Source organism: Balaenoptera ricei, chromosome 13 (genome assembly GCF_028023285.1).
Source record: "Balaenoptera ricei isolate mBalRic1 chromosome 13, mBalRic1.hap2, whole genome shotgun sequence".
NCBI classification, from domain to species: Eukaryota; Metazoa; Chordata; class Mammalia; order Artiodactyla; family Balaenopteridae; genus Balaenoptera; species Balaenoptera ricei.
The window spans coordinates 96,959,960-96,984,344 of NC_082651.1; the positions used below are offsets into that span (position 1 = coordinate 96,959,960).

At 43.5% G+C, this 24,385-nt stretch overlaps 1 protein-coding gene across 3 annotated transcripts in view; it reads left to right on the forward strand.

Moving 5' to 3' along the window:
* MBOAT2 (membrane bound O-acyltransferase domain containing 2) overlaps positions 1-24,385 on the forward strand; it is a 121,729-nt gene that overhangs the window by 80,177 nt on the left and 17,167 nt on the right. For all 3 annotated transcript variants that reach the window (XM_059942263.1, XM_059942264.1, XM_059942265.1), the window contains 4 exons: positions 5,053-5,148; positions 14,744-14,799; positions 16,037-16,091; positions 21,453-21,636. In XM_059942263.1, coding sequence (XP_059798246.1) covers positions 5,053-5,148; positions 14,744-14,799; positions 16,037-16,091; positions 21,453-21,636 — 391 coding nt within the window. The remainder of the gene's footprint in view (positions 1-5,052; positions 5,149-14,743; positions 14,800-16,036; positions 16,092-21,452; positions 21,637-24,385) is intronic.

Below are 24,385 nucleotides of genomic sequence, written 5' to 3' on the forward strand. Positions count from 1 at the left end.
TAGACTTCTTGCAGTGAAACTGGCGGTTCAAAGAGTATGTACAAATTCTGAGGTATGCTGCAAAATCACCTACCAAAAAAAGGTGTTTAAAATTTCATCCCTACCAGCTATGTTTGCGAATGCCTGTTTTTCCCTCCCAAACTGGATATTATCTACTTTTAAACTTTTGCCAGTCTTGCTAGTCTTTTTTTTTGTCTGCTCTGTGCATGGCATGTGGCATCTTAGTTCCGCAGCCAGGGATCAAACCCATGCCCCCTGCAGTGGAAGTGCGGAGGCTTAACCACTAGACTGCCAGGGAAGTCCCTACTTTTAAACTTTTGCCAGTCTTAAAGTATTATCTACTTTTAAACTTTTTATATTGGATAAATATTATAATTCTAATATGCATTTCTGGATTATTATTATTATTTCCTGGTCATTCTTTATCATGAATCTAATTTATTTTTCTAAATGGACTGGCCTTTATAATTTCTTTATTCTATAATTTGCTCATTCACATTCTCATCCATTTTTTCACTTGAATTCTTAATTTCTTTCTTTGTTGACTCGTAGAATTTCATCATTAGGGATGTTAACCTACGTGTAGTAGTTAATTTCTGTTACTTATTTAATTTTCTGTCATCTCTCATACAGAAATTTCTCCAGTAATCTCTATATAATAAATATTGTCACACTTTGTCTTTGTGGCATTTATGATTTTTGTCATGCTTATGAAGGTTTCTCCATTTCCAGAAATTTGAGGATATTCTTTTGTGTTTTATTCTAGACTTTTTACTGTCTTATTTTTTTTCACAGTCTGACTGGATTTTTGTATGTGTGTGTAGTGTGAACTCGAAAACTATTTTTATTTCTGAAAGGAGAGCTAACTTTTTACACTTCATTTGCCTCATTCATCTTTTTCCCACTAATTTTATATGCCAGCTTTATAATGACCAAAACTTTCAGTTGTACCGTGAGTCTTTTTTTGAACTTTCTTCTCTGTAAGGTTAATCTTTTGGCCTGTTTCTGCATCAATACTGCATTATAAATCACCGTGACATATTCTTTTATCTGGTAGGGGAGGGCAAGTCCTCCCCATCATATGTTTGTTTAGTTTTCCAGAAGACCTTGCAAGTCAGCTAATCAGGTTCCACTAAAAGTATTGTTGGGATTTTGCTTGGGATTATGATGCTAAATTTAGAAATTTGAGGAGAGTGGACTCTAATGTTATTTGAATTTTCAAAATAAGTCTAAAAGTAAGTTATTTTACACTAACACATATACCTCTTCTTTCCCACTTCAAAAACTTTCATATGTTTTCCCCCATGAATTACTAGTGTTTCAGGGCCAACAAAGTACTGAATATTTTGATAGATCTTTTTAATGTTAAGAAAGCATTCTCTTCCTTTAGTTTATTGAGTTCTATTTGTTTTGCGGAAACATTATAGAATTTTATTAAATGCCTTTTTATGTATCTGTTATAACTATTTTTCCTCTTTGACTCACCACTATGATGATACCTATTACTAGTCTTCCTATACTGAGTCATTCTTGCGTTTATCCAATAAGCCCTGCTTGGTCGAGGTATTTTATTTTAAATTACAATTAGTTTTAGTGTGCTAAGCTCTTTTTAAGGAATTTTTTCAGTTATCTAGTGCAGCAGGACAAATCACCCCAAGTTTAGTGTCTTAGCAGTGATCTGTTATTATTTTTCATGGTTTTATGTTTGGAGTAGACTCAGCTGAACAATTTTTGCTTAGGGTCTCATGTGGTTGTTATTAAATATTGGCTGGAACTGCAGTTATTTGAAAGCATGACTGCTTGACATCTGAGAAGGTTTCCTTCTAAGGCTGGCAGTTGACGTTGGCTGCTGGCTGGGAGATCAGCTGGGATGATTGACTGGAGCACCTGCATGTTACCTCTCCATGTGGGCTTGAGCTGCTCACAGGTAATGGCTGGGCTCAGAGAGAGTGTGCTAAGGACAAGCCTTCCAAGAAACCTAGGAGGAAGCAGGAAGACTTCCTATGACCTAGCCTTGATGTTTCAGGAAGTCATTTCCATTGTATTCTGTTGGTAAACCAAGTTATTTCGACCAGATTCAAGGTGAGGAGAATTATATTCCAACTCTTGAGGTGCAGAGCTACATGTGCCACAGGGAGGGTTGTTACTGGGGGCAGCAATCTTAGGAGCCCTTCTGTCCTCTGGCTTCCACAGTTCACAGTCATCCCACATGAAAAATGCACTTACTTGGCTCCCAAGATCCCCCAGAGTCTCCTCTCATTATGGCATCAAGCTCAAGATCTCTATCTCGTCATCTAAGTCAGGTCTAGTATGGATGAGGCTTCTTGGCTGTGGTTCCTAAAGTACAGTTCTTCTCCATCTGAGGACCGTAAACTAAAGAGGCCCCTGGTGGACCCAGTATACTGTGGTGAACAGTGATAGGATAGCTGTAGTGGACCTTTCTGTTCAAATAGGAGGGGAATGCAGGTCACTTAGCAATCCCCGGTCTGTAACAATTGTGAACTCCAGACGGACACCTGTTATCACTTCCTTGATTAGGGCCCAGACCTAGTCCCTGCAAGTGGTTCTCTGTGGCTCTTGGCTTCACCCTCTAGACTCTTGACTCCACACCCTGAGCTCTCCTTCCTTTTTCATAAGAAATAGCCAGATTTTACAGTTGAATAGTTTTCTTAGCCTACTACCCAACAGTAGATAGTTGGGCACCCAAAGATTTGTTTTCATTTTGAGCTGTCTCTCCCTTTCAGTCCAATCTCATGTAACTCCCTTAAAAATGATGTGGGCTTCCTGTGTATCTAATTATAACCCCCTGCATTAGACAAAAGCTGCACCCACAGATCTCTTTTTGATAGTCTCCTTTTTAATTTGGTCTGAAAGTGCTGTGGGACAACATCCTTAAGGTTCCTAAAAATGTTGCCTTGCAGAGAGTCTAAGAGGTATATACCCTTAAGATTCTTAGAAACTCTTTTTTTAAATCTAAGAGGTTCTATAAAGTTGTGTCCTTAAATCTTTCTGAGGTGTCATCAAGAGCACCCTTGACTTCATCTTTACTCTGATTACTTTAAGAATATTTTGCTGACAAGAAAGACTATCCTGAGCCCTTTCTATTTTTCCTGAATTCTGCTCAAACCCTGCACACTTTCTTTTCTAGTTCCTCTCTCTCTACCCGTACCTTGCTGTATGCATCTAAGAGAAACCTTTCAGCACTTTTATTGGGTATTTTTCTTATATTCCATGTTACAGCAGGCAGCAGAGTTCCCCAGTCACTGTATAACCTGGGGTGCCTTTTCTCTGCTTCCAATTTTAATTTCCCTCCAGCTCTTTAGGTCTTCAGTAGCAATCTCCTCGAGACCTTTCCTGCTGCCACCTGCTCCCTGTCCTAAAGCCAGTGTGTGTTAGGTTTTTCCTATGGTAGCACCCTGTTTGCACTTACCAATTTCTGTTCTGATTATGTCACTACATCAGAATGCAGTGGCTTAAAATAAAGCGCTTATTACTGTTCTGTGGGTCAGGAATTCAGGAAAGGTTCAACTGAATTGAGCCCTCTTTTTCACCTGACCTCAGCTTCACATAACATGTCTAAAGACTTAGTGCTCCCTGGCACCTCACTCTCTGACACTCCCTTCCTCCAGAACCTGTACATGTGTTGGTCTTGGGACAGTCATGCTTTTTTCCTGACAAACAACTTCCAAAAGGCAGGAAGGAGAGACTGCCAGGCTAATTATGGGCTGCACCTGAACTAGCAAAGTGTTACTTCTACCGTAGTCTACTGGTCAGTGCAGTTAGAGGGCCAACCGTGATTCAAAGTGGGTAGAGAAAGACTCCTCCTCCTGATGAGGGAACAGAGGGGCAGGTTGTAGAAGAGCATGTGAAGTGGGGGACCTTGTTGCAGCCCTCTTTGGAAAATGCAATCTGCCACATGATATTTAGAAGTTATGTTAGGTTTGATTTCTCAGCGTTTTGTGTATGAGTATGCACATGTGCCATTTTATCAGATATAGCTATCAGGAATATATTAACTCTGTAAATCATTTGAATTAGGAAGCTTTCCTCCCTTTTTCTTTGCTCAGGAATAATCCAAGTAGATCGGAATTACCTACTGGTATAAAGTTTGAAAGGACCTTTTCATAAAACCTCCTGAATTGCCTACCTGAGAAGTTTAAGGTTTTAACTTAGCCAGATACATTGGTCTTTTTCCATTGATTTCTTCATTATATATGTTTTAGAAAGTCCTTCGCCAATTTGAGAATGTTTGAATATTTATCCACAGCCCCTATGTGTTTTGGTTTTATGTCGTATTCATAATTCTTTAATCCATCTAGAATTGTTTAGATGAAGATACAACTCCCTTCCCCCAGCCAGATGGTTAACTAATTAGGTGATAATCAATCCATTCCTGCTAATTTGCATTGCAGCCTTCATTTTATGCAATGTTATGTATTCTGGAGTCTGTGGATTTCTGTTCTATTGATATGTAAATTCTTTTTCCCATACTGTGTTTTTAATTATTGTAACTCTCTCCCATACATCTTAAGACTGAAAATTACTAAACGTTCATGTTTTAAAATGTGAGTAAATACCACCTGACCCACACTAAGTGTTTATGATTTTAGACAATTGAGGACAAGTTTTAAAAATCCTGTTAAGAACTTGTTTAATGTATATTTCAGCCAAATATTTTCATACTAGATTTTGTTTTCTAGAAAGAAGGAGGAATAAATAGAACAGATATCAATACTCAACATATTCAGTTTCATGCTGTGAGCATGACTTTCAGATACATAATTTGGTGTATGGAGTTTTTTCAGAAGGAAAAAATGAATAAAGGTAGGAACTAAATGCACTTACCATTGAAGATGGTACAAAGTTCAAGTAAACTGAAGCAGACACTAGTAAAGATTTTTTAAACTTATTGAAGAAAGCTATTTGTGGAGTAGATCTAGTAATGTTTAATTTTTTGAACTGTATCATATAGTTAATAAATTAGTTTAAAATGTATTCTTTAACAAAATGAATCTTTTTATTTCACTAATCTAGCTTATTTTTGTTTTCCAGATATTGTTTTGTGTTTGCTTTGGGTTACCTCACAGTATGCCAAATTACTAGAGTCTATATCTTTGATTATGGACAATATTCCGCGGATTTTTCAGGGTAAGCCTGTTTATCTATTCTAACATGTTGGTTAAAGGACAAAATATAGTTGCATTTAGTGGTTCAAATAAAAAGCTCTGTTAGTTGAAAGTTCTTGTATGAATTTAGCATTTTTCTTCTTGTAAAGTGGTCTTTTATAGTGCTACATAAGTCACAAAAATAACCTGGTTTTTAAAATTGACTTATACAAAATTTCTAAATATATGGCAATTAAATTTGTTGTACAGCATTCTGATATTGAAAGCATTTTCTAATTCTGTTAGAAATTTCTGCAATCACTTATAACTAATGAAAATCAGCCCCTTTGAGCCTGCATCCTTGCTACCTTCCCTCCTTCCCCCCGCCCTTCCCTCCCTCCTTTCCTTCCTTCTTCCTTTCTCTGGAGTCCCTTTTATACAATCGTTTCACCAGCTTCTGTGTAACATCTGATTGCTTGTTCTTGCTTCTTAGCACACTGTGGGACTTTCTTTGGACCAGAGGTCCTCCGACTAGCTTTGTCATTCTGAATTTCCAAGAGAGGGCACTTGAGCATGTATTTACTTCTATGCATTTCACTTCTATGGAATGTTTTACATTCTTATATTCAGTATTCTACTGAGTGGTAGAAATAACTTCTGGCTTTTATTCCTTCAAAGGAGATTGAGTACCTCCTTGGTACTGGAGAGGTCTTTTCCCTGTAGCAAAACTGATGGAATGTCTATTATGAGATAAATGCAGTCCAAGTCCTTACGAATAAACTCACCATCTTTATAAAGGGACACTTGCTAACACCTAGGTACCAGGTGGGGAAGCTGAAGGTAAAACTCTATAGTCTTTATGTCAAGCCTGACAGCTTTCTCTGTTGAACAAGATACAGAAGACCTGCTTTTAAGTCAGTCTTGAGTCATCTGGACAGGATAAAAAATGACCAGTAAATCCAACTTAAGGATAAGTAAGTGGAAAAAATAAAACAAATCATGACATCTATGAAAAAAATTGTTCAACAATAGAAAAGGCCCAAAGTTGTATGAGCTTAGAGAAAAATCACTGTTATAAAACAAGAGAATTTCAGAAGATGAAATATCTTTTTCTCCTTAATGAGATCAAAGTGGATTTTACTTTTATTAAACAGATTTTTAAAATAGGCTTGGATGAAAGGAGACTGCATCCAAAAGAACAAACAAAACCAAGACAAAACAAAATTGATTAAATACACTAAAACACTAGCTAGTTAAATTAGCAATATATTGAATAGAATTGAGAAATACACCTGGCATTCAGAAAAAGTGAATAGATGCTGGCGATCTAGCTTATAAATAATAGGAATTCTTGAAGAAAAGAGCTATTGAGCAGAATCAATAAATGTATTGGGCCACCATGAAAATCTTGGTGAACTTGAAGAGGTAACCCAGGTCACGTGTTGTCATCCTAGTATAACGAAAGTAGGAACTAGCTGCTTATATTTTTAAACTGCCAGATTTAATAAGTAATTTAACGTAGCTGAATTGAGTCTATTAGTATGGATTGGTACAAGTACAAATTCGTGAGACCCAGTATTTGCTGGATCCTTGTAACCCCTCCTTCGTTTTAATCTTGGTCATTTTTTATTTCCTTTATCTGCTGTTGTAAACTCATGTCACTCTCTAGCTAGGGGTAGGCTAGCACTGTCAAAACAACGACATCATTTCGGTGGCTTTACATAATGAAGGTTTATTTCCCACTCACAGTACAGTCCAGTGAGGAGGGAGCCTCTGCTCCGCACGGTTATTCAGGGAACCCGGCTCCTTCTTTCTTGTGGCCCTACCTCCTTCAGGGTCTCTGGAATCCTCTTGATTAAGTAGATGAGGGGGCGTGTCCAGTAGTGAGTCGAGCGAAGAGAGAACATGCCATGCTTTCTCCCATTCTGTTGGAAAAGGCTAGTTCCATGACCCCACAATTTAGAGGATAGTTTACATTAAGAACAAAATGCGTGTGACGTGGCTTTAAGTATTTAAATGAAATTAAAATTTTCATTTAAATGTTTAAGTATAATTTAAAATACCGAAGTATGTCAAAGAGAAATAACATAGCATTTTAAAGGTGGACAACCTCATATAAAACTCCCAGTTTAATGTGTAATTTTTATCCATTAGGAGAAAACATCTGACCATCATCAGTGAACTGATAAAGATTAGACAGAGACACATCAGCTCAAGGAGACCATCGAGGCTGAACTAAGTTAAAGGACTCTCTCTTTTTTTTAATGGGCACAGAAGAGAAAAGAAGCATTTAGAAGCCTTGAGTGTGTTACAACACATGAGCAGAAAAGATCCTGACTTGATCCTAATTAGAATAGATATGGTAGCCATCCAAAATGTTGGCTGTCTGAAGAAGGTAGAACTGAATAAAGGGAACCATTCTTTGTGCTAAGCTGTCCCGTTGCCCTGAAGTTAGAAAAGGGAAGCCAAGCTCTTGCTGAGGAATAGCATGGGAACTGTTTTGTACAGGGCAGTGTTACTTGCAGAGGTGTGGAACACTGATTTTGTGTGTGTGTGCGCACGTGTGTATTTGTGTGCAAAGTGAGAGAGAGAAATAGGTTCAATATACATTTAAAATGTTGATTAGAGAAAAGGGACTCACCTCTTAATAGAAGCTTCTTTTTGCAGAAAGGTTGAAAAGCTAGGTTGTTAGCTTTCACGTTGGCCTCAGAAAATAGATACAAGAGAAATATAAAACAATGAAATAGCTTTCCTTTATATCAGCAATAACCGGTTAGAAAATATAATGGAAAAAGGATCCTAGTTTCAAAAACAGTAAAAACTATGAAATATTTAAGAATACATGTAAAAAGAAATGCAGGGACCTCTGTATAGAAAACTATGAAACTTTACTATAGGATATAAAAGAAGACTGACTGGAGAAACATCTTGTTTATTCAGAGAGTAACAGTCAGTATTGTAAAGATGGTCCTTTTTCTCTAGTTAATCTGTAAATGTTATGCAATTTAAGTTGAGGTTTTGAGGGAAATTAGACACATTGAAAAGTTTCTCTAGAAGTGTTTGAGAGTAGCAAATTCAATATAAAAACATACACTGCTTGTAAAGCAGCTCTCATTTAAATATTGTAGGACTGACATAGGAATAGCCAAATCCAAGAAGCCAGCATAGAGAAACAGACCCGTGGATCTGGGAAATAAATTTACAGAATGAAAATGCTGGGAGTATAGGTCCATGAGGAAAGCCCCTCTCGATATTCAGTAAATGGTATTGAGACAGAAAAAGAAACGTAAATACTTGCACCCTTGTAGATGGAAGCAGAAAAAGATATTTTGGGGGCAGGAAGATAATGAGTTCTGATTGGAGTATGTCGATTTTTGTGGAGCTGAAGGGTTGGTTAAGCATCCACCTAAAAAAAGATACACGTGGCGTATTTTCCATTGAAATCAAGAATATATTTTAGAGCTAACCAGATAGTATCAGATGCTCAGTAAGTATCTTATTACCAGCTGCCCCCGTGTGTTCATTCAGCTAAGATGTACTGAGCATGCGCTGTACGTTTTGCTGGGTGCTAAGTACTTCTGCAGGAGACAGTGCTGTCAAGCAGAAGAAGGGAGAGACCCTTTGGTCTAAAAGCTTCATTCCGTCTCTCTGTGCTCACTGGGCTGAGTCCTGGAAGGTTCCTGCCGCTCCGCACCGTCCTCCGCTCTGCTGTGCCCAGTGCCTGTGCTGTAAATAGGGCTGATGTAAATTATTCAGCCTGTAAACCGCAGTGTTCCATTTATCCTGTTTCCTCCTGTGGGAGCGTCTCCCGACACCTCGACCTACATTTAGTTCGGGGAAGCATTCCGCCCAGCTGCCACTGAGGTAGTTCAAGTTACCAGGAGTCAACAGGCATGGGTCTGTTATATGGTTTGGTATGTCTGTTCCCCGCCCTACCTGAGCCTTTTCCCCGATTTTATGTTTGTTCACAAAGCAGTGTGGTATAACGGTATTTATCAGGAATCTGCAGTGTTCTCTTAAGACTCTAAAAAGTTGATCTCTGGCCTTCAAAGCCCCCATGTGTGTGCCCAGCCTCGCCTCGCAGCCTGTCTCGTCTGATGCTGCAGCCACTTTCATGTACTCACACTTCTGCCCCTCAGATTCCTTCTGCCGGGAACACCCTTCCCAACCCTACCTGCATATCCAGACCTCCCTGCTCTTAAAGGCCCAGGTGAAGTGACTCCTGTTCGAGGTGTTTCCCCCTCAGTTTGCTTAGTTTGAAGTTATCTCTCATTTCTCTACACATTTCTTCAAATATCTCATTTAGCACTTAACACTTTTTTTTTTATTTTTAAATTTTATTTAATTTTATTTATTTTTGGTTGCATTGGGTCTTCATTGCTGCGCACGGACTTTCTCTAGTTGCGTCGCGCGGGGGCTACTCTTTCGTTGTGGTGTGCAGGCTTCTCATTGCGGTGGCTTCTCTTGTTGTGGAGCATGAGCTCTAGGTGCGTGGGCTTCAGTAGTTGTGGCACATGGGCTCCGTAGTTGTGGCTCGTGGGCTCTAGAGCGCAGGCTCAGTAGTTGTGGCGCACGGGCTTAGTTGCTCCGTGGCATGTGGGATCTTCCCGGACTAGGGCTCGAACCCATGTCCCCTGCATTGGCAGGCGGATTCTTAACCACTGCACCACCAGGGAAGTCCCAGCACTTAACACTTTTTTATGCAGCTCTTCGTGTACCGGTTTAGCTCCTAATTTAGTGAGACAGCTCCTTCAGAGACAGCACTTTACAGTTAATTATTGCAGCCCTCCAATGCCTTCTGTTGAGCAGCAGTTCCAATATTTATTGAACGAAGGTTTTATCAAACATCTGCTGTGCCTCAGATACTGTTCATGGTATTTGTCCTGTTGCTGTTTTATTTAATCCACACGGTGGCTTTATTATCCCCATTTTATAGATAATAATTTTTTGGGGGGGCAGTTAAATAGCTTCCCCATCTCCACAATTGATAAGTACTGGAGTCGGGACGTGAGCTGCTTTCTGACTCGCGGGTCCCCCTGTCTGTTCCCCACGTCTCCGCCCGGTTGTCCGGTCAGCATCTCACACTGAACTTGCCTAACACAGAGTTCCCAGTTTCCCTTCCCTGTTCCTCCTGCACAGCTTCTCAGCCGGCCCCATCCTTCTGTTTCTTGCTGTGGTCAAAAACCTTGGTGGCTTCAGGTCTCAAACCCTGTATCTGATCCATCGTCAAATCATCATCAAATCTCACTGTCTTTACCATCAGAAGGTGGCTGGAATCCATTTCACAAGGCCTGTGCTGTCACCCTGGTCTGGGCTGCCGTTCTCGCCTGTCTCTTAGCCCCATCCCAGCACTCCAAAGTCCTTTCTACCCAGAGCTGGAATATACCCATTTAGAACCAAGTTAGTTCTCTCCCCTCACCCTCCACAGTTCCCGGTGTGTCTCAGGTCACAGCCTGTGTCCTCACGGCGCCCTGCAGAAGCCTCCTAGATCTGACCCCTGCCCCCGTCTGTCTTCACCGTCTGTTCCTGTCCTTACTTGCCTGCTTCAGTCACATCGGCGTCCTTACCAGCCTTCCAGCAGGCCAGTCACACCCACCTGGGGGCTGGTGAACTTGCCTCACCAGGGCTTGCTCCCTGACTCAAGTTCTCTGTGAAACGTCACCCCCGGGTGAGGCCAGTCCTCACCTGCGTCCTGGCACTCCCTCTCCCGAACCCTGCTGAGCAGGAGAGCAACAGCTGGCTTATGATATAGTTACCTGTAGGTTCATCTGTTATCCGTCCCTCCCCAGTACAAGAACGAGAACCCTGTCTCGTTCACGGCTGTGTCCCCAGCACCTGGTGCCTTGCAGGTGCTCATTAGATACTTGTTTTCCGAATGAGGGAGTAAAGGGGACAGATGGATGGCTCAGAAGCCTTTTCCATCCTCTCTCACTGCACATTCCTTTGGTGTTAGGTCTGTGGGGTTTGTTGGTTTCAGCGGGTTTTGCTGTTTTGGAGGAGAGAACACCTGTGTGTTAGACATGCCTGGGAGTGGAGAAGTAAGTTTGGTTCTGTTGTTAGGTCACTTGTACCCTGGTGACAAACTGACCTTTTACCTAGTAGGTGCTCGTAGTTGCTTTGTAGCAGCATTGTTAGAGTTTAGCAGTCTCCTTGAAATAATGGAACAATCCAGAAAGTGATTGTTCTTTTTTAGTATTCATTCTCTGATAATGTTTAACTACAGTTTGAGTTTCACTGTGTGATAGAAGTAAATCCCATTATTCTCCTTCTTTGTAGAGAAAAAAAAAAATGCATGTAAATGTTTTAGTTAAAAAGCAAAGTTAATTTGTACCCTTTTAAAAAAAATTATAAGAAGTCTATGGAGTTTTTTAGTTCTTTACATCTTATTTTATATTACCTGAAGCTCTTTCATCGGTTGAGGTATTTATTTTGAAGAGCTAGAGGGCACATTTTTCCATGTTCCTGGCAGAGCGCCGGGGGAGAAGTACGTGTAGTCCCACCTAAGTCTAGCGACGTCGTGGTACAGGTTCGTGCAGGTGGTTCCATCCAGGCCCGGGCCTCACTCCATGGGGACCCGGTAGCCGACTGCTTGCCCTTCCCCACTGCACCCCGCAGCCTCCACCCCAGGGAAGCAGGAGACTGTGATTCACGTCCCGTTATCTCAGACTTCCTAGGACCTGGGAAGCGATTAGATATTGCATGCAAACAGGTAGTTAAAATGTCAATAAAGGTGTAAATGAAAATTGCATGAGTCACTCTGTCGCCATTCAGGTATTTGTGAACAAAGGGCACTGTTAGGAAAACCACTGCACTTCACCTCTTTGTCAACCCTGGGAGTGTTTCCACTCAGAAGCGTCCCCTCTGCACGCTGGGTTCTGTGTGCTCCGGGCGGCCGCCGCACGCGCCAGCCCTACCTCCGTCTCTCTGCTCTGTCTCCCGGCCAGGCTCATGCCTGTGTGGGACCCGTCGGTCTGCCTTCCCCTCTGGTTTACTCTTCTGAGCTCTCGTTAGTCTGTTCCTCCCGTGCTGAGCTTCCCCCTAGTACTTTTTTGCTTTCATTCATAAAGGGCCCCTTCATAGGCACTCTGTAATGATTTTGTCTTCTGTCATTTTACTGTCGCATTAGCCACCCCCTGACCCCAGCCTGTGACAGGTTGGACCAGAGGCTGTGGAATGGCCACCCCTTTAAAACCAGAGGAAATGTTCAGGGATAACGGTCATCAGTTAAGGAAACAGAAAAGTCATGTGAGACGTTTTTACAAGCCAGCCAGACCTTTGAGCCCGAGTATATAGCAGGTACCGAGGGTGCAGAGGTGAACAGGGCAGTGTTCCTGCTGTTAAGTAGTCCGTGGGTTTTGTGGTGACAGGAAAATCAACCAGTAATTACAGAGCAGTCTGGTACCTGTTTTCAAGCACAGAGGAGAGCGGACAGGAGGGAGGGCACATAATCAACCTATGGAAGGAGTGATGGATCTTGACACTCAGAAGCTTCAGCTTATGTGGCATTTTAGAAATATTTATTCAGCACACATCCTGTGCCAGGCACTGTGTTCGGCCCTGGAGGGTCCGTGGTGAAAAAGACTGCCAGCTCCTTACAGCAGCGACCTCCTAAAGAGGGAAGACAGATTTTAAAACACAGCCGCCACTGGATAAATGAAACACCCATGAATGTGAAAAATTCTTTGAAGGAGATAAACAAGGCGCTGAGATGAAGTGAAGGGCGTGTGTCGCATTTGGGCAGAGGTGGCTCCTGGGGTAGAGCTGCCCACGGGCCTCTTGTACGGAGTGACTGTTAAGCTGAGGCCTGAAGCAGGGGACGGGGATCTCCTTGCAAAGCAGCTCCAGGAGGAAGCAACGTTTGGGGAGAGTCTGGAGCATGTGGGTCTGCTCCCCGCCTTCTTTCCACCTCTGTTAGGGAGCATGCTCCTGGGAACCCTCCGTCCCCCAGCCCAGCTCACTTCCATGAGAGCCTGCGCCCTACACACCTGATAGAGTAGAAATTGCACGGGGCTGCCAGTAGGCACAGTAAGGGCACGCACTCAAGAAGCCCATACTTGCCTTTGGAGAACATCTGATGTATATGGACCTAACAATTTAGTACATCACTGAGTTGATAGCATAAATTTAATAATTATTTTATCAGGTGTTTTTATGATGTTTTAAGGTGATGTGAGAATTAAAATTTAGAACCAAAGAGTATTTTCTCATCCATTTTTTAACTGAACTATGAAGAGAATTAGGCAGGTGAGAAAACTGATTCTTTTCCCCCAGGGAAATGGGAGTTACAAGGTATTTTTATAATCCTCAAAGGCATGTAAAATATCTTGCAAAGTTAAAAAAAATGGCAACTGGGTGTTGAAAGCAGCCTGGGGGGATAGGTTAGCCGAGGAATAATTTCCTGAGAGTGAGTGATGTATATGTAGGAACTGACCTTTAAGGGAACTCAAGAGGAATCCTCTCCCTTAGTACTTTGAGTTTAAGAGCAATCGTCATCTGACAGGTTTTTTATGAGATCTTGCCTGTTAGGTGAGGCCAGTGAGCTGTAAGTTCTCGGGGGGCCCAGGTCTGTGCATCTCATGCCAGTGGTCGGACCATTTAAAACAAACCCTTGCCGGCGTTGCTGACACGGTGAGAAATCACCTCCTTTCTTTACATGTTTAAAGATGCTGGTTGTTTTGGTGAAGGTGGCAGTCTGTGCTCTGAGCAGTGGACACGGGGAGGGGCGGGGGTGGGAGGGTAGGGGGGAAGCTCAGGGTCTTCGTGGTGGGTCTGAGCCCCCCTGCCGCTTCCCGGCTGCGATGGGCCTTCCATGATTTCCTCCTGGTTTTATTGAGATTCCAAAAATATAAACAAGTAACTTAGGGTTAATTGTTCTTTAATACTAATGTCTGTAAACTAACGTAAAGGATAAAAATGTAGCCTGCTGGGTTTTCTTATGTGGATTTTTTTTTTCTTCGCAAGGTATCCATTCAATTAGAGATGATGAAATATGGGAAAACGGTGGCCATTTTCTCACATGTGACACACATTGAAAGTCCTCTTTCTGTGGCGCGTAACCTGGTTTGTGCAGCTCCAGGGCGTTTTAACAGCTGCTCCCCCGCCTCGCCTGGTTCCTGGAATAGGGACATAGATGTCGTCCTTTCTCTTTTTGCCCATTTCCCTCTTTCTGTTTTGCTCCACATTTCTCACCCAAACTCCTTTAATTTTCCACCTATTCCCCTTTTCCCAGGCGACTTACTTTCCATCTTTGAATTCAGCCCTGAGGCAAAAGGCAGCACAGAGTATTGAAAAGTACTGCGCGAGAATGGGGTGATGGGGTCCCATCTGGCGGCTGTGTGGTCCTCAGCTCTGGCCTCAGGTTACAGGCAGGAGGTGGGGCTGCGTCTCTGCTCACGCGGGTTTCCTTTAGAGGATGAGCCTTTTCTTAAAGCGAGGGAGAAAGCCCAGGTCCCCTGTCCTCTATCGCTTCCCCAAACATAGCAGCCCTGGAGTTCTCTCTTTGAAATTCCTTGGGGTCTTGTTTTTATTAAAAAATTTCAGGGTTTTGTAGTCATAAGCAGAATAAAAACTCTTTCATATATCATAAGTATTATTTTAAATTTCTTCTTTTAAAATATTTATTTTCTGTTTTGTCGTAGCCCAATGATGATAATTACCCAGAAGATCACTAGTTTGGCTTATGAAATTCATGATGGTAAGAATTTGGAAATTAATTTTTCATCGCTGAAAAGGTTATATTCCAACCATCATTTGTTTGATAGATTATGATAACTTTCTATTAGAGGAAAGAAAAGGCTGGTGGCAAGATAGGGAAAATATTGAACTCTGCTTAAGGTTACTAAAGTGTGCTTGTTTTCTTTCACTGTTTATTCTTAATTTTGCATTCAGTTCAGTGACAAAAACAAAGTAAAATAGGGTGAGTCAGGCACGTGACCCACATCAGTGGCAATTTAAAATATGAAGGAAATAGACATTTGGTCTAAATCAAGTTTTATTAATCCCTGCTTCATCTCTGTGTTACATTTTTATTAAAATTTGCATGTTTTCCCCCTGCCCCTCTCCCTTATACACATGAACACACACACATTTATGTATCCTTTTAGTACAAATACTTACATATTCATATTCTGTATCCTCAGTGAATGGACACCTTGCCATGGCAAATGCTGGCAGTCAGGACTCTGAGTCCTAGGAGTTAGACTCTGGTCTCTTCAGAGACTGAAGGAGGAGTCTCTGTAGGGCAATCATTTATATGCAGCCTGGATGGATTTGCAGCCTCATAGTACCCATCACCCATCCTGTGCTACCTGTTCGGGAAGACCCACAAGAATTTTCGAAGTGTGTTGTTGCTTCTTAGACCTCCTCTGGCCTTTAAATTGGGTTTAAGATTCAGTAAGTTGATGTGTAATCATAGGTAACGTTCTCCTGTTTGGAGGACAGGTAAAGAAGTGGATGAAGATGGTATACTGAGTTCAGTTTCATTCACTAGAGTCACGTAGGAGTGAGGAAATCCTTCCTTGCTTTATACTGTCCGTACCATTGAGATTAGTCATTGGAATCATCCAATAACAGAAACATTTTCATGCCTCCTTTTGAAAAGTCATTGCATTTACTATTAAATATGCTAGCATTGGGGAATTTTTAAATGTGATAATACGTTCCTTTAGAAAAGAGTCAAATTAGTTCCCTGACATGCGTTATTTATCTTGCCCAGAGCCAGACGCGTTTGGTTACATGATGGTCCTTTCACATGATTGAGCCTGTGTTGTAATGAGAAAGAAAGGGACTAGTTATACCAAATAGTTAGACCAAAATTGGGATTATAACATGAATTTCGAGTGAGGAAAGTAATGCAAGTGTGAATGGGAAGAAATACCATTCTTTTCTTGGGAGAAATCATAATTGATAAATTGCCTATTTTTATTTCTCAGGAATGTTTCGAAAGGATGAAGAACTGACTCCGTCACAGAGAGGCTTAGCGGTAAGGTATGTGCCCTTAAATCGTCTCCTGCCGAGGTTCACGCTGTCCCTGCTGGGGACACACACTTACTCATGGCCAAGGCTAACTTGTCCTCCTAGAAGCTCTTAGTTCATGAAAACCAAACGTTCCTCCGTCTGCACACCTCCCGCCACGAAATCTGGCTGGGCTGGGCCTCCCTTCTAAGACTCCCATGGCACCTTGAGTATTTCATCATGCAGCATGCACCTCCTGTAAGGCCACAAGGCATCTACGAAATCTTCTGTCTCTCCTGCGAGGCTCTGAGTTCCCTGAAGGCAGGAAGATTGTTTGGTCTTCACGTAGTAATTATGAGTCATAATCACAGCTACCATTTATAGACCAATGACCTGATGGCAGGTGCTGGGCTTAGATGTGTTAATATAGCACAGAGATGCCATGTTTTGAAATAATGAAGAACCAGCAAGATATTCTCATTGGTACTTGAGGAATTCATTTTGGGATAGGCTGCTACTTTGTTTATTGTGCGTCCCCTGTGGACTCATTTGAGGAATAGCTTAATTTCTTGGCAGGGCCGATCTTAATCTAATATAATTAGAGGTCAGACACTCAATCTACCTAAAGAAAAACTTCCCACAAGCACCTTGATTCCTGTAAACCTGGAACTAATAATATATTCTTGGCTGTCAGAAGAATGAAATTGTTTGTGTAGTAGGAAGGCCCTACCTACCCTAAGTGCTCACCTTTGGTCCCAGGTAGTATGTCTTGAGGATCTTCTTATATTTTCCCCATCTTTAAAATTATTCTATTTTGATATTCACTATAGCCAGTCTTTATATATCAGCGAATGTGCACTTGAATTTATTTAGTTGCTGAGAGATTAGTTTGACCTGGGCTCTGTGATCTGTATGAGTCCTCGGTCCATCCCAGGAACCGCTCGTCAGGAGCCACTCAGCCCTGGTCCCTCCTTTCCCTCCCACACGGCCACCTGGCAAGACCCCAAACCCGGTTACATTCAACTCTCCGCCCACCCGAACAGCGGAAGAAGGCAGAGTGGAAAAACGTTGTCTTGCCGATTGGAGTGTTTCGGATTTGTTACCCCAGATTTAAAACGACGGAGCTCAGTATTAACCACAGTTCCCCTGCCTCCTCCCCGCCGTCCACTCACTTTCCACCTGCTGCAGGATTGGGAACGGCGTCCTCCTTTCTCCCCCACTCCCAGCTCCCCGTCCCCGACGCGCACGTGGAATGGTGTTTGCTTTTTGGAGAAAATAAGGCAACTCTACTTCATTCTGCAACCGCCAAACCTACCAGCCTGCCTGTGTCTGTAACAGAATACTCTCCTTTCCTTCCCAGTGCCACGTACACACCGTCTGCAGTCCAGCCCAAGGCCAACTTTTCACGTCAGCGCTGAGTCCAGTTGCTTCTTGAGTACAAAACTCAAGGATTTTGCTTCTTCAGTTATCCCATCTTGTGCATCATCACTCATCAATTTTTCCCTCTCTGTGGGCTCATGCCCACCAACTTAAAGGGAAAAAACTCCTTCTTGACCTCACAGCCCCTTCCAGCTTCCACCCCATGACTCTCCACTCCTTTAGAGCAAGACTCCTTGAAGGATTTCTCTATTCTTACTTCCTCATCTCCTTTTCTCTCCCCAACCCACTGCAGTCAGGTTTCTGTCCTCGATGCTTGTCTGCCACCATTCTTTCAAGGTTGCTCTTCACCTTGGTAGATTTAATGGTCCGCCTCGGTCTGCAGGCCGCCCAGCCTCTCAGCACCACGTGACCCATTGGCTCGCTCAGTCCGTGGAACACCTTCGTCGCTTACCATCCGGGCCACCATATGCTTCTCAGTGTCCTCCTGCCTCACCGGCTGCTTCTCTTGGTCTCTGCTGAATCTCCTCCTCTGCCTCACTGCGAAGTGTTCCTATGCTGCAGGGCACATCCTTGGACTTTTCCATCTTCTCCGGGCGATCACTGGCCTTCCATTGGCTTTAATACCATCCACACATTTGAAGTCTCCTACGTTTATATCCCCATCCAGCCTCTGTCCTGGGCCCCGGCCTCGTATGTCCACCTGCCATTGCAGCGTCCAGGTGTGGAGGGTAAACAGTGTCTCAAATGGAACCTGTTTGAAATAGAACTTCTGATTTCTGTGTCCCTTCTCCCGCTCCTCATCCCCATCTGTTCTTCCACCATTACTTCCCTCCCAGTTGCAAAAACTTAGGCAAACTTCCTTTCTCTTACTGCAAATCCACCTCACCCTCAAGTCAAGTGAACTCTTCCTCTGAAACCTGTCTCCCACCTGACCATGACATCTGGCCATCTCTAATCTGGCTGGCCTCTTACCACTGTTCCCGCTGACATCACCCCAGCCTAACCTCGCTCTCTACCTGGTCCACTGTCAGAGCTTTCCTGGCTGGTCTCCATTTTTCTCTCCTGCCCATCCGGCAGCCAGAGATTCTTTTACTACGTATTGGATTATATTATCACCCTCTCCTGATGAAAACCCTCGCATGGCTCCTCATGCCATCGAGAATAAACTAACAAAGGTCTGACGGCCGCGTGGCAGGTCCCACAGGAGCCGTAGCCTCCTTTCCTCCCTACTCAGCCCACCTGTCACTGCACAGCCCTCCCCTCCAGCACCCTGTAGCCCTTGGCCCTGCTTTACTTTCCTTCATCATATGTATCACTGTCTGATGTTTTCTAATATATTTATTGGGATTGTCCCTCTCCCTGTCCCCCACTTGTCAGCTCCAGGAGGACAGACCTTCGTCTTCCTTATCATTACATTCCCATCTCCTCAACAGCAGTTCGCCCTGGGGGTGCTTGTGGCCCCCAGGAGACATTTGCCAATGCCAGGGACATTTTTGGTTGTCACTGAAGGAGAGGGGTGGTGCTCCTGACTTCTGCCGGGTCAAGGCCAGGGGTGTTGCTAACGTCCTGCAGTGCACAGGACGGTCCCCTTCAACAGAGAAATACTGTCCCCAAATGTCAGTAACGCTGAGACTGAGAAGCCCTAAGCTGGGATGACGCACAGTTGATATCAAATAAGTATTTATGGAATGAAGAACGAATCTTCCACTTGATGTCATAAATAGAGTATTACGGTTATACTTAGTTCTCATTTCATAGCGCGTATTATAGTTATCTGCCTCTTTCCTAACATGACTTGTCATTTGTACGTCAGCAAGTTTCATGGTTCAGAATCATCTGTCCTTGCAAATTATGATACATATTTGGACGTGGTAAGATTGAGATGCACCTTGACAACCTGGCATTGTTTTGGTCTTGAAATAAGTGGTGTTGAAAATGGGGCTCTGTTGCCTGAGCACAAGGGGCTCTTTGGCAGCTTTGTGATGACGGGGCACTTGTCCAGGTGTGTGAGGTAGTGAGAAGGCCTTCTGTTTCAGTGTTACATGGAAAGAGCTACAAGAGAAAATCTGCCAGAAACATTTTGCTCCCAATCACTTGTGAGCCCTCAAGAAAAATTACTTAATGTTCCAAAAACTTTTAAATGTAGAAAAGTAATTCAGGAAAAAAATTTTAAGGAGTTTTGGCTAAGGGGTGACCTAGCTGAGTGTCAGTTGGGCCAGAAGCACTGTTTTCTCTTTGTTTTTTTTAACAAAAATATACGTGAGGGGGTTCTGTCGACTCCTCTTGGACATAGAGACTGTGCTTTTTTAGGAGATCGCCTGTCATATTAGAGAGGAAGACAGGGCTGTAACATGTTCAAGAGCCTACTTACTCTCCCCAGGTGTAGTTGTTCTTTTATTTGTGGTAGTTTATAGCTGTCAGTGGATGGCAGACTTCACAGATGGAGCTGGTTTTAAAAAATTAAAAAAATACACTTCTGATGCATTTACATGATGATATACATGGTCTGCATAATCTCCTACGTTATTAACTGTTTTTCTCCCGGTTACCTGCATTGAGAACTGGAATGCTTGGTACACTTTAGATACTGTGTGCCATTTGGACTGACCTGAGAGCAGTTGAATTAAAAATGTTGCAGTAGGGCTTCCCTGGTGGTGCAGTGGTTGGGAGTCCGCCTGCCAACGCAGGGGACGTGGGTTTGAGCCCTGGTCCGGGAAGATCCCACATGCCGCGGAGCAACTAAGCCCGTGCGCCACAACTACGGAGCCTGAGCTCTAGAGCCCTCGAGCCACAACTACTGAGCCCGTGCGCCACAACTACTGAAGCCCGCGAGCCACAAGTACTGAAGCCGGCGCACCTAGAGCCTGTGCTTTGCAACAAGAGAAGCCACCGCAATGAGAAGCCCGCGCACCGCAACAAAGAGCAGCCCCCGCTCGCCACAACTAGAGAAAGCCTGCGCGCAGCAACGAAGACCCAACGCGGCCAAAAATTAATTAAAAAAAAAAATGTTGCACGACATCCTTGATTCCTTTCTCCCTTAGGCCGCACATCCGGTCCATCAGCCGACCCCAGGGCTGTCCTGCCTGAATGCAGGCAGACGCTGCTGCTCCGCGGCCCCAGCCCCGTCACCTCCCCCTGGAGGTCAGCGGCCTCCTGACTAGTCTTCCCCCATCCACCCTTCTCTGTCCACACCCAGGGGCTAGAGGGATTCTTTCAAAACATAGGTATTTTAAAAGCCGACCGTAGTTTTTCAGCACATTCAGAATAAAATCCAAGGTTCCCGCCGCGCCTTGCAAGGCACGCCCTGTGTTACCTCGGCTCACTGACTCCCCTCCTGCCTCTCTGCCTGGCTCAGCCCGTCCAGCCGCACCGGGCTGCCTGCTGCTGGGCCTGCCCCCGGCTCAGGGCTTTGGCCCTCATCGTTCCCTCTGCCTGGAGCCCTTGTCCGGGACACTCACAGGACTCACACGTCTCCTGATCAGAGGGGCCTCCTCTGACTCATTAATATACCAAAATGCCCCCTTCTCCTTGCACTTAGCATCTCTGAAGTTACTTGATGTATTTTTTTAATTGTTTATTTTCTGCAGCTGTTCTGTAAGCTCTATGAATGCAGAATTCCTCTGTTTTATTTACTGCGGTATCTCTAGACCCTGGAGCGTGTGTGTAGTAGTCGGTGCACACGTAGATTTGTTAAATGAGCGAATGATTGACTAGTAAGAGATGATTCTTGCTGCCATATCTTGTCCTCCTCGGGTGTGTTTCATCATGAGGAGTTAGGTAGAAACCCTTCATAGTTGCTCACAAAGACCTGTATGGAAACTCTTCTATCCAGAAATACTGTTGCGCATTCCTTCATCCTGAACCTTTAAATTCTTATTGTTTGGATGCAAATGAAAATCAAAGCTTGTTTTATTTTGGAAACGATAAGAGAAGTGAGGTTGGAGAAGATCATTCCTGTCACATTTTTTGGAAGCAAACGTTCCATCTCACACGTTGCGTGTCTTTTCGTTGCAGACGCATGCCGAGCCTTCTGGAGTATTTAAGTTACAACTGCAACTTCATGGGTATCCTGGCAGGCCCGCTCTGCTCTTACAAAGACTACATCACTTTCATCGAAGGCAGATCGTACCATATGACACAATCAGGCGAACATGGGAAAGAAGAGATACAGTATGAAAAGACAGAGCCATCTCCAAATGTAAGATCATGAGATTCGTCTGCAGCCTCTCTAACATGTATTGATTAGCCTTGTTTATTTCAAGATACTAATGTTTTCAAGTTTTGAGTTTACCCATCTTTTTCTTTAAAAACATTTTTCGAGGTAAATGACCCTTCACACAGTACCCAGTGGTGATGACTAATAGAAGTACAATCATGATTGAAGGACAAAAGTAAGGTTACTTTAAAAGCCGTGCTGCGTTCCTTAGTGAGGATAATGCTTTGTAGTCATGGAGTATTTTGCAGAAAAGCCCATCTCGTGGATCTGACCGAGCCTCATTTTCCAGGCTTTTTCCTTAGCTGTACCTTACGTCTCTCCTAATGCCGACCATTGCCAGTTGAAATCTCACGCCTCTTTAAAGACCTACTTCAGATTTCACCTCTTCCATAAAACCTTGTCCAGTGTTCACAATAAAAAAGATAATAATAGTGAACACTTTCACAGCACTTTCAGCCCTTAGGACAGTCTTGCGAGGCAGGTGCTTTATTCTCACGACTTCACAGATGAGGAGGCTGAGACTCAGAGGCTAAGTAATTTGACCAGGGTTTCCCAGGGTGGCCGTGGGAGAACCGGAATTCAAGCCCAGGCGGTCTGAGCCTCACACCCGAATGTAATCTTTATTTCTTGGAACAACTGCTGCTCCTTGTTCAGGGAACCTGTGCAGCTCTGTGCAGGCCACGTTCTGCTGGATTTGATCTGGTAGAATCTAAAGGTCCATGAGAAATAGGCCAGTCAACAAGTCTGTGAGACAAAAAGGTGGGGCTAGTATGCTTTCTCTGAATGTGGGGTTTGGAACAGAGGACCAGCTCCTTTCTAAGTTATTATGAAACGAAGAGTGGATGAAGACGTGCACTCATCTGCAAAATCTCTCGTATTTTCTCTTTCGTGCCATGCAACTCATTGTGTTTTACACCAGAAAGATGCTCTTGTCTTCACAGTTTCCGTTAACTGGCCAAGTGTTAACTGATAAATGCCAGCTCAAACTGGGACGGGAAACTGGGTATATTCAGATCTCTTCGCTGACTGTTTTGTGTCAGGCTGACCACTTAACCCTTCAGAGGCGTCACTGCCGTAGGAGGAACTCAAGGTAGTTAATAGACAGCTTCGATATCCCAGAGGTTTATTCTAGAATACTGGGAAGAGAATGAAATTAGGAATTTAGGAAACTCCTAGTAAGGAATTTAGGAATTTAGAAATTCCTAACTAGGAAATTAGGAATTAAGATGCTAGACTTAATTTTGTAAAATGCTGGAAAAATATAAAGTGCAACAAACATATACGTAGTGGTAAATCAAACCCAACAAAAAGCAGTACAAATTTATGTATTACTTCTGTCGCCTCACTCTGAATTTTTATGGGATTTGCTCTTAGAAAACGTCACTTTCCTCCTTCAGGTTATGGACATCATAAATAAGAGATTGTTGACAATAGCAAATACTCTTAATATATTATCTCACTGTTCTAATATATTTTAAATTTAAATTCCATATGTACATAGTTCACACAGTCAAATTGTGGTAGTTATTTACAGATCACTCAGAGGCACTTAGAAGCTCTTTGTGTTATGAGTGGGGTGTGTAGACTCTTTGAATCCAAAGTGGGTCAGTCAGGTACCCAGCGGCCCATTTGTTGGGGGCCTCCCAATTGTCTTTATCTGCGTTAGTTAAGATACAGGTTTGGCTGCTGAACCAAGGACCAAAATAACAGGAGATTAAACAAGGTGGAAGTTTATTCCTCTCCTACAGGGCAGCTCAAGTGTCAGCGGTCCATGGGTAATATGGCAGCTCCACGGGTAATATGGCAGCTCCACGGGCGGGGGATCCAAGCTCCCGTTTTGGCCATCCTTAGGGCGTTTCCCTCATCCTCATGGTCTAAGATGGTTCGCCACAGAAGTTGTCCATGTTATTTGTGACCACATAGCTACACTCAACTGCAAAGGAGGCTGTGACGTGTGGTCTTTAGCTAGACTTCACCGTGCCCAAATAGAAAATCCATTGCTATGTAAGAAGGGGAGCACGTCTCCTGGGGAACACCTGTCAGTCTCTGCTGTGATGCCTGTAGGTCTTTTCTCTGAGGCTGTTTGGTTTCTTGAGTGCAGGCTTCTCCCGTCTTCTGCCTGGGGTGTTCAGACTTGACTGCTGGTCTGTGGAGCTGGGAGGGAGGGGCTGCAAACGTTGCCTCTCGGGATGCATCCACCGCAGGTTCCACATTCATTCCAGCCCCACTCTGGACCCGCGTCCTGAAGCCTGGCTCTTTTCTGGTTAGGCTTCCCTGAGAGTTAACTTCTGGCCTCCTGCCAGCATGGGGGAGAGGAGGCTGTGGGAACGGGGGGTTACACCTGGCTTCCCAGCTTCATGCCCCCTCACCCCTGCCTTTCAGAGTTCCTGATCCCACATTGACTGAGCTTTTTTGGGGACTCTCGTTGGTGTGTGTGCCAGCTGGTAGTTGAGATCAGGTATATGTTACTTTAACTTGTTTTAAACTGAGACCTGGAAACTAGTGTGTACAGTCTAATGGCCACAGTACTTCTCATTATGTTACTAAAGTGATGTACCCGATTTTTGGGTTCACATATGAGGTCGTTCGGTTCATCTCACTTCATTTATAATTATAATTTTTCCCTAATTACCTGTTGCAAATTCAGATGTGTAGGTTAGATATTTTGGAGGTAGGAGTGAAGAAAAGGTAGCCTTACTTTACTGGAGGAAGCTTTGAAAGACGACCAGGA